Source organism: Anser cygnoides, chromosome 1 (genome assembly GCF_040182565.1).
Source record: "Anser cygnoides isolate HZ-2024a breed goose chromosome 1, Taihu_goose_T2T_genome, whole genome shotgun sequence".
Classification (NCBI taxonomy): Eukaryota; Metazoa; Chordata; class Aves; order Anseriformes; family Anatidae; genus Anser; species Anser cygnoides.
In genome coordinates this window covers 110,760,719-110,771,395 of record NC_089873.1, presented here as the reverse complement: position 1 = coordinate 110,771,395, position 10,677 = coordinate 110,760,719, and the positions used below count along the sequence as shown (strand labels likewise).

Below are 10,677 nucleotides of genomic sequence, written 5' to 3'. Positions count from 1 at the left end.
AAACGTTTTTTTTCCCCTTGCCTTATCCAAGCTGAAACAGAAGATACCGCCTTGGCATCGTGCTTCCTCTTCTCAGCCTTCTCGTAATTTGGGCTGGGGAGCATTAGAGAGGCTCAAATGCTGACATAAAAAAGCGGCAACTGCAGAAAGTCCATAAGCTTATTATGTGCAAATCAGTACTGAAATCAAGCATGCTATGCTGGTCTATAAGCATTGGGCAATTTTACCCAGCATTTTTGGGTAACAGTGAAATGCGACTTGCTGTGAGATCTGTGAAGGGGAGGGGGTTACAAGGGAAGGAACCAAGAAATAACTGAAATTTCCTTTTATTCATTTAATTTAGGCTGTTACATAACTAAGGCATACACACTGCAGAGTAGTTAAAAACATAAAAAGTTGTTTCTCTTTGTTGATGATTAGATTCTGGCATATATTTTAAAGGAATAGCTGTGTGCTGATAAACAAAACAACTGGCATTCAAGTGATTTGACTTGGTGCTTTGGGGTTTGCTTTTTGTTGCCGCAGTAGAATAGCAAAATCCTTTAAAAAAATGTCATTGTATGTTTTTGTGTCAGCCCTCCCTTCTAAGCTGCCAACAGCAGGAAGCCCTTTATGAGCAGAAACACCTGTGGATTTTTCTCATTTTTGCGTGCATACTTCAGTGCTTCGAAGTGCATTCCTTGACTTGTAACTCTTTACACAAGGTCAGAGCTGGCCCTATTGTTTTGTGAGAACATAGGGAAAACATTCTGGCCTCTGGGCCCTGTCGATGGGAACTCTGGCACAGGGCTAATTGCCGCAGCATTTGAACAGTTATCAAAAATCTCCCTTGAAAAATACTTTAGAGAGTATGGTTCCAGCCGGGTCACGGAACAACTTTAACAGTGGACAACACAGACAGGTTGGCTCAGGGGGTTTTGCAGGCTGCTGGCCGTGCTGTACCCTCTCTGTGCCAGCTCAGCGAGGGCCGTGTTCCCATGGGGCAACAGGGAACCTCGCCACGCTTGGAGAGGTCCCATTTTGCTGTTCGAGAGGTCCCATTTTGTTGTCGCTTGTGTAGATGGTACCCCATGTTCACCAGGAGGTGCCATGCTTTGATGCCACTCTCGTGGTTACAAACAGGGCATGGTTTTAACCCCAGAGGAGAGAAAGGAAGAAACGTAACAACTCGGAAACTGTGCTTGCTGAAGGAAGAAGGAAAACAAGCACGGCCGTCCAAACCCCGTTGGGGGAATGCACATTAAAGATGCTGCTCCCAGCTCGATCCGGCCCCAAGGCAGGAGGCGAAACTCTGCGAAATCTTTGGGAAAGGGGAATGCGCCTGCCCCTGGGACACCCGTCGGCGTGTGCAGGGGGACGGTGCGAGAAGCCCTCCCTCGGCGCAGGGGGCCGAGGGGCTCCGCCGAAGGAGCTCCCCCCTTCCCTCCTCACACCCCCGACGGCCGCAGGGCCCGGGGCGGACAAAGGCGGGGAAGGGCCAGGGGCCGGGCCGCGACGGGGCGGCCCCGCCGCCGCCACACACGGCGCCGCCGGCCCTGCCCGAGGGAGGCCCCGGCTCGGCGGGGGGCAGCGGGCCCGGCCCGGCCCCGACGGCGCCGCCCGCCCCCGGCCTCGGCCCCGGCCCCGGCCCCGGCCCGCCTCCGCCTCCACGACGGGGCGGGCGGTGGCGGCTCCGCACCCGCTGCCGGCATGGAGGCAGCGGGGCGGCGCGGGCGGGCTCGGGGGGCGCTGCTGCCCTCCCTCCTCCTTCTCCTCCTCCTCCTCCTCCTCCTCGCAGGTCAGCGGGACAGCGGGCGGCCGTGTGCGGAGCGGCGGGGCTGGGCGCTGCGGGGCGGGCTCGGGCTAAAAGCAGAATTTCCCGGAGGTTTTTCTTTGTGTCGCAGGGGGTTGGGGGTGTGCGGAGGGGGCTGCGCCCCAAAAAGCAGCGCCGCGAGGGGGCAGCGCCAGCCCCGGGACGGCTGGAGCCCGGCCGGGGGCTGCTGGTGCTGGGGGAGGCGCTGCGGGGCAGGAGCCTGACCCCTCTCGGCGGGCTGGCCTTCAGGCAGGGGGTCGGCTGTGCCATGCTGTCGTGCACATGCCTTCCTCCAAAAAGGGGTAATCGCACACATTTAGGGTGCAGGTGTGCAGCCGCACGAGCCCTCGCCTACCCTTACCTTGGTGCTTGTTCTTACGGGACCAAGCCTGAGCAGGTTCAGGGAGCTGACCTGTTGAAACGTAACCAACAAAATTAAGGTGATGAGCTTTAGGATGGACCAGCAGCATGAGCAGCTGGCCACACGTTCACACGCAGGGGAGCCTCAGAGCAAGGTGGGGGCTTGCAGCCGGGGATGGGGCAGGGATGGTGGAGGAGGAAGCAGCTGAGATGAGGTGGGTTTGCCTGGGTCCCAGCAAGCGGGGCCAGTGCAGGTGAGAGGTAGGAGTGGGAGTAAAACCTGCAGGGAGAGAGAGAACCCCCCAGAGAGGTCTGCTGCCTGGGGAAGAGGAGCCACAGCTGGTCAGGAATGCAGAAGCATGGTTAGCTGTCTTCGTGTCTAGGTCTCTGCTGTGGCAGCGAGCGTGTGACCAAAAAGGTGAGGCTGTGTGGGGCCGAGGCTCCGTTTGTGGTCGTAAGGGCTACAGGTGAGCTCCTGGCAGTCAGGAAGGAGAGCCCAGGATGAGACACAAGAAATATGGGACCCATGTGGGTGCTTTTGCAGGACAGTGACAGCACACAGAGGCTGTACTGTAACATTTACCTGGGGGGACCTGGCCTGGGGCTTCCAAAACACAGAGGAACAATAGCTGTGCTGCAAACAAGGGATCGATAGCTTCAAAAGAGCTCCTCAGTACAATAAAAGAACGTGTTCTTCCACACTTCTCACTTGTAAAGAGCTCCCTTATTGTTATTTTGCTGTTGGAGTTGCTCACCAGTCCTGAGGAGCATCGCTGCTGAAGCCATTCCTGGCGCCTGCTAGGCAGAAGAGCCCTTGGGGCAGCAGGCAGGGCAGTGCCAGGCAGGGCCGTGCTGTGCAGTGCTGGCCGGGGCCCAGCTGCAGCCAGAGCCGGATCTGGAGGTGGCACAGAGCGAGGGCAGCGCTGCCAGCTGGCCAGGGCAGCTCTGAGCTCCAAACCCTGGTGGGCTGCACCAGGCAGGGGTTCCGGGGGGCAGCCAGCTTGCAGACAGCTTCATTCTCCTCTCCCTCCGCCTGACAGCACGGCACAGGAGGCAGCCTGGCCTCAAGGTTTTAATCTGGACTCTTTGTTGAAGCATAAAAAAGATCATCCGCGGTGACTTGACATTTTGAGATGCTCTTTTTTATTTTAAGTGATTAAATATGAGAAGGAACTGATACAGCCAGCTACAAAGTACCTGTACACAAAGCACCTAAATCAGAACTTCTTACTGAAATTTTGAATGAGTGGGAATTGGCTGCCATTTGGATTACAGGGTCAGGTCAAGCCTCAAGTGAAGTCCTGTGATTGTATAAAACTGGTAGATTGCGTTTTCTTTAAAGCTGTTCTGTACAGATTTTTGTTGTTGCTGCTGTTTGACCGCATGAATGTTATTTTTATTCAGCAGAAGATTGTCTGGCTCAGTGTGATAATGACTGCAAGGCTTACTGCTGTGATGGGACTACTCCCTACTGCTGTTCATATTATGCCTACATTGGGAATGTCCTTTCGTAAGTATATTTGCTCTTCAGAAAAGCTGATGTGCTGTGTTCATGGACTTGATGTAAACTCAGGTTGCTGGAAACTATGTTTTGGCAAGAAACAGTGGCAGGGTTTGGGTTCTTGGGGTTTTAGTTCTTTTTTTTCCTTGCTAGTAACAAATATTGTTATTTCTGTAAAGTCTCACATTGCATACCTTTTTGAAGCATGGTTATACCTAAAAAGCTTGCTAAAATTGAGGGTTACATCCTTAGCTTGTGTACATTGGTAGAGCCTTTCGAAGCAAGCTGTAGAGATGCTGAGAACTTTATTTCAGGCTCTTCAAGTGAAGAGGACTGTGAACAGAAAGCTTGTATTTTTTTGTTGAAATGCATTGTTACAATACCTGAGTCAGGCCACTATTCAAATGACTTGGATTTGAGATCCTTTTTGCTTTGGGTACTTTTTTCTTTTCTTTGTACTGACTTGTTTGTTTTCATTAAATGGCGTTTTGGCTTTTGGTGGAATTTATTGAATGGATTCTAGGTGAGGGTAATCTGACCCTTTAATACTGTGGTACAAGTAGCACCTCTCACAGTGCTTAAAAAAAACCACAGCAGGTGAAATAGAATGGGTATGAATATTTACTATCTAGAGAAAAGTACAGTGGTGAACTGTTGATAAAAAACACGGTCTCCAGTTCAAGTGTTAGCTCTGTATCGATGAGGAAGAAGAGGAGCCTGCACACTAGCAGACTTGACTCCAGGCTCTGGGCTTCATTTAAGTGACAACTCATAAGAATTACATTTGTGCGTGTGGATAAACCTAAACAAAACATAAAATGTTCTAAAGGTAGGGCATCTTAAATGGTGTTTTGTCAACCCCATCAAGTACTTTCCTTAATCTTTAGCATGCAGTCTGTGATGTGGTTTTGGTTTGTATTCTTGGCTAAAACCAGAGAAGGAAGATGAGGCATGTCATATGAACTGCCCAGTGCTTAAGGAGGAGTGAGTGTGAAGGTGGTAGTTGCCTTTTCTAAAAAGATTCTTCTGTTGCAGGTTTTGTTTTAGCCAAGGTACCTGGGGAATGTGTTAGTGTTCCCTTCAGCGTATTATATAGCACTTTGAAGGAGTAGGCATAGTGATGGCATTTTAATACAGAATTGATCCACAGCATTTATACCAGATCAGAACAGTTCTTGGTTTAAGGTAAATGAAATGGTGATAGAGCGCCAGAATACTTCATTCCTCTGGGAATAAGAAGGCATGCATTCAAGACTGATTACTGTTGGAGAATGACAAGTGATTTTGTTTTCCTCTCACTTAGGGAATGTCTGCTTTGATATTTTTTTTCTTTTCTCGTTCCAAGATTGCTTTCCAATTTAAATGCATGGAAGGAGGTACTGCTTTTGAATAGCTGATTCCAGCTCGTGTGCAGTCAGGAATGATGGACTCAGTAGCATAGGATATTGCATTGTACAGAGGCTTCCCATAGAGCAGCAAAGCAAGTGGATTTCGTCTCCCACTTCCACATGAACATCATTGGCATTGGTGTAGCCTGGTGTCAGAGCAGTGCTGTGGAAAGGATCGGCCAGGGGATTCTTTAGAGCTGTTGCTGAAATGTTCAAACCACGGCCTTAATACCAGGTTCACACTTTGTCTTTTGTATGCTTATTTAACCAAGGTAAACAGCTATTGAATTAGAGCTGAAGTGGGAGTGACACTGGCATGTTGGAAAGGTTTGGGTGTATCTGGATGATTTTGAACACCGGAGTGGCTCTTACAAATGCTGTTTGTCGCAGCATGACTTGAAGGAGACATTTGATTCTTCTGATTTTTTTTTTATGGTTAAGTACTCCAATTCATAAACTCAAAGACCAATGAAGAGCCATTATACTCCTCTGACCTGACATTTTGAATGACTGAGCCACAGTTTTTTCCCTGAAATCTGTGTGGGGTGTGCCTTCTACAAACACGTATAATATCGTTCTGAAAACTTCAGCCTTTAATGAGTTCACCGTCTGCCCTGGTAAACTTTTCTGTAGTTCATTTACTAATGTTGCTGGAAAATTTTGCTGGGAAATGAAGGCTGAAATTCCTGATGTCAGCTCTTAACTTATCTGTGAGTTTGAAATGTGGTCCTAAATAGTCGTCATGACAGCCTTCAACCTTATCGGTAAGTTGGGTGAACTCTGTCAGCCTCATAATATGTAAGATTTGCTTTGTTTTGCGTTGCCTTGCCCAGGGGTCAATTCTTTGGCCTTCCTTTGAGCACCCTCTAGTATTTTCGCTTCCTTCTGAAAATGTGTCTATCAGAGCTGAGCACAAGGTTTTGACAGAAGCCTTACTAAGATTATTTTTTTTCTATATCTGAGTATCTAGGTTTGGGTACATATTTTGAAGCACTTGTCTATAATGATCATCACTGAAGACATAAGTGAACGTAGCAGTTTGTTCCAGGTCTAAGTCCTTAAGTCACTGTCCTCAAAACATGTCTGCTACTTTAAGCTTACAGGTTGTTCTTTGCTAGGGGTAGCAGCTTTAGTTTAATTACAGAAGAGTGACTTCAGATTGCAACTTCAGCTATGCTCCGTAACAATAACCATCGCTTTTCATTATTTGGCACTATACCGGGCTTTGTTTTATGTGACAGCATATCCCACAAAAGTTTCATGTTGCCTCACCCCCAAAGGACAAACCTGTGAAATTACACTGTGAGATTCTGTGGAATCTGGAAATCACCACTAGTGACCTTTCTGCTTATGTCTTTCTGTGAACAGCTGTGTGTTGAAATCTTTCAAAGAACCGTTTTTAATCCAAAAACATATGTGCCCTGATAGTTCCACATAACGATGTCCTTACAGTATCCTTGTTTTCTTGTATCATCATTCTTGATCTTACTGCCTGCACCAAACACCAAGTGGACTTGATCTGCTTGGCTGCTTTTAGAAGTGCCTTTTTACTGCCTCAACCACTGTTAGTAGTCCTTAGTGTTTTATTGGCTCCTCTGCTTCTTTAGAGGTTCCCTATGCTTCTTCATTTGTTTACCACTCATTTTTCTCCTCTCTCCATTCTTCATACACTGGCATGTCTTTCTGAGGTTTCTGTTCTTTATCTTCTGCGGGATGTTTTTTTCACAAGCATAACTCTCCCTTGCAGTTCAGGAAAAGCCTTTCAGCGTGTGGTAGGTTCCTTTTAAACAGCTCAGTGTTTTGCTTTATGTCTCTCACTGTTCTCTTTCTAGACCCATATGCCAACGATTGTGCAAACAGAATATAAACTCCAGGCAATAATGCACATCCTAATTTTAAAACAGAGTCACTGTGACTAGATCATGATCGTTGATACTTAGGCAGCTTTTAGCTTTTCAGTGATTAATTAAGTCTCTTCACTCATTAAAATGAGATTCAACTTTGAGATATTCCGTGTAGGGTTCTAGAGTTTTCTATTTTAAGAAGTCGTCATCTTTTTAGGACACTGGGGAATTTTTTTTCTTTAGTCAGATGAGGTTTTCAGCAAACATCCTCCAGGCTGTGTGCATCTGTGATTAGCCTGTTTTTCTTTCTGCATGTGAAAAACAGATGCAGAGTTATCAGCTCACTCTAGTATTAGGACTTCGGGGATTTTAAGAGGTGTTCCCATAACACCCTCCTTAGCTGGACCACAGGTATAATCTGTAAGTATTCAAGGTCTGTGACAGAGTCACTTGTAATCCCATGAGCATCTCTAATGTAAAGTAACACATCCTTCTTCCTCCTTCTCCCCCTGCTTTTCATGATACCCTTTCAGAGCAAATTGTTACAGCATTAATGTTCCAGCTATATTTCCCTTCCCACTAGTTTTCAGTAGTTACAGCCTGTCATTATTTCCTCTGATGCATGTGCATTTCCTCCTGTTTATCCACTAGCCATCTAGTGCTCAATAGTTGGCCCTTCTAAAAATGTTTTTTTCTTGGACAAATTGTAGATTTATGTTTGGACTTGTGCAAGGTGATAGAGCTGTCTCTATGCAATGAATGAAAAGATGCAGGGATGCTTGAGTGGTCAGACTGATCTTCGTGATCAGCTTTTCACTCCTTACCAAAAGGCAGTGTGGAGGCACCCTTTCCAGCCTTCGGCACCATCCCAGCCCTTTGAGGCAAGAAACTCAAATTCCTCTCCTCCTCAGAAGCAAGTTTCTATGCCTGTTGAATCAATGGTGACTGACCTTTTATCAGTTTCCCTGTGTTGTGTCTACTTCTGCAACTTGCTGCCTGGCTAGGGACTGAGAGGACTGCAGTTGTGTTTTCTCTGTGACAGATGCTCCAGGTTTGCCCCCAGCAAAAGTATTTTCATAACCAACCAACGAGCAGCGTTTTGCCTTCTGTCACTCAGGGGAGTTGGAGACATCTGGTTACTGCCTTCAGCTCCAGCCTCAAACCCCTGTGCTCCTCAGAGGCTCCAAATTTGCATCTGTGAATGTTTCGGCCAGTGCTCTATATATTTTCTTCTAAGGCCCCAAGTTGCCTGGTCCACTTGCTTGGCCTGGTGGCTGCTGGGTTTTCTGTGGGCTAATTTCATGCTTAATTTTCTCACCACCTTGTGCCTTGTGTTTATGGTGGCTCACATGTGGCTTTGGAGCCGCAGTTCCCTGGAAGGAGATGTCAGCAGTTGCATGCTGACAGGACATGCTCTGGATGCTGCTTTGCCCTTTCACCCTTGCCAGCAGCCATCAGTTGGTGTGGGATAGTCCCAGCCTCCAGGTGAACGATGAGGCAGAGAGGACAAATAAACCAGCTCTTATTTCAGATGAATGTTGCGGGGCCAGTTGGATATTTGGTGGAAATGAAGGGACTTACACCCAGATTTGGCCCACAGTATTTAGGAAAACTCATTGCTAAAATATTCAGCCTTAGTGATTAGGCCATAGTTTCCTGGGTAAGTCTTGAAAGGGAACGAACTGGAATATTGGCTAAAATGGAAGAAGGAAGTTAAGATGCAGTGGTGCTGCACTAAGTCACAAAGTATATGAAGTTTCCTGGTAAATGTCTTCACAATGACTTACTCTAAGGGATCTTTTTTTTAAAAAAAGTGGTTCTAAGGACTTTGAAAATAACTGGGGGGAAAAGTAAATAAAAACTTTAGGGAACTGTGATCTCATTACAGGTAGTGGATGGCAATTTGTAAGAGAGTAGGTGGAACAAGTCTTACCAGAGATAATGAGGAAGCAGCAGCCTATTCAGTGACTGCTGAAACAGGTGCTATTTACGTGAACTTAAATGTATGTTGGAAAGCATGAGGTTTTTGCATGTTTTTTTTTTTGTTTTGTTTTAAGTCCAGGAGCTGCACAATGTGGCCAGGAAGGAAGGAAGGCAGACAGGGAGAATGGGAGGAAAAGAGGCAGAGAATATATTTAGCATAAAAGTCACATGCAGGCCTCAGACTGTAAAACTGAAGAAAAAGGCATGCGTAGTGTATGTCAGTGTGGCATTTGACATGAAGTACTTCATATCCAGTAGTACTATGAGAAGTGCAGATGACCTCAGAGAATACCAGTTTTGTTTGTGGAAGAAAGAATGTCCCTTAAGCTGATTCACTTAACATGGTAGTTTGAGATGGAGAGTGGGTATGGAAGAGGAGTGCACTGAAGGGCAGAATTAACATTTTAAGAATTAGGCATATAGAGATGTGGCCTCTGGGCTTCATAGTGAATAATAAAATAAAATATAAAAAAAAATCAGGAAGCTTAGCATTCACTGTATATTCCAAATAATTAAAATTAGATATTTTCAGGCATCCCACAGTAAATATGTGAAGCAACATATGGGTTGGGGATGGTTCTGTGTCTGCACTTCAGCTGTTTGGTACTCTGCTTAAAATAAAACTGGGTTCCTCTTTGTCACTGCAATGTTCAGAATTTTCCACGATCGGAGCACTTTTGGACAATATGTAAAATTGCAGTTCACCTGACAATTACCGTGGCATGCCTCTGGCTCTGTGACTTCTGATGCAACGCCGGAAGGAGAGACAAAGGCCTGTTTCAGTAACTATTTTTTCCATTTGGCTTGACTTGTGGCTTCTGGTCGGGAGGGCCTCCCTGAATGAGCATACGGAGTGCAGTTTGAACCTCGAGGTGACGTGGGCAGAGCCTGAGGACACTTGTGTTGAGCGCTGGGGGCTGGCTGTAAACACGTCATCAGTAAAGGCAAGGCTCCCGTGATTGGACTAAAACTATTTCCCTTTCATTCTGTGTAAGAGGAGGATAGCAGTTCAGCCCTTTAATCCCTGTCTTCAACATCTGCAGTACCTGGGGAAGCGTGCTATTCATGCTTCAGCTTGGGAAAGCCTCCTCAAGAGAAGCATCCAGCTTGCTCTGTGCAGGGGGTTGATTAACTACAGCTTAGAGAAAGACCTAGGACCACGTTTTCATTGTAAGATCTGCCGGAGAGGGAGCTGATATTTGAAATGTGACCTTTGCTAAGCAATTGAACTTCCAGTTGTTTTTAGTTCCATGCCTATTGTTCCAGCTCATATCCTTCAGTGGAGAATGTGCGATCAGATTTACGACCAGAGCAGTATCTGCTCTCGACGACGGATGCAGAGGAAACCCTTGTCAGCACCAGAATTAAAACGTAGGGCGTCTCTTCTTTAGCCCTTTGTGTTTTTATTTCTGACCCTGTGTTGCAGCTCAAAATGGAAAAAAAAAAAAAATCTTTTACTTGCCAAACAGAAACTCTCAAAAGATAGCTCCCACTTCAAGTTTCCCACCTCTTTTTCTTTTCTTTTTTTTTTTCCTTTTTTTTTTTTTTTTGCACAGGGCATCTGACTAACTGTTTTGAAATGTTTAAGGCCAGTGGGACTGGGACTGGATTCTTTTGGCTGTTTGTTTTCAGAAGTTTAGTTGTTGTCATTTATTTATTTATTTATTTATTATTTAGTAAATAGCTGTAAGAACCAGAATACCTTTTTAATGAAAACTGGAGGCCTTTGTAAACATGAAAGATCTGCTGTTCATGAGAAAAAAGGCTAGCATGGTTGTGTGAAGCCCTGAGTTCTTGACATCTCTGTGG

At 46.3% G+C, this 10,677-nt stretch overlaps 1 protein-coding gene across 2 annotated transcripts in view; it reads left to right on the top strand.

Annotated features, from left to right (window-relative positions):
- Positions 1–1,189: 1,189 nt before the first annotated feature.
- Positions 1,190–10,677, top strand: part of CYYR1 (cysteine and tyrosine rich 1) — a 58,732-nt gene continuing 49,244 nt past the window's right edge. Inside the window, exons 1-2 of one of the 2 annotated variants that reach the window (XM_066977771.1) lie at positions 1,190–1,777; positions 3,557–3,662. In XM_066977771.1, the coding sequence (XP_066833872.1) occupies positions 1,234–1,777; positions 3,557–3,662 (650 nt within the window). In that variant the 5' untranslated portion in view covers positions 1,190–1,233. The remainder of the gene's footprint in view (positions 1,778–3,556; positions 3,663–10,677) is intronic. The other variant, XM_066977776.1, reaches the window with a different exon arrangement.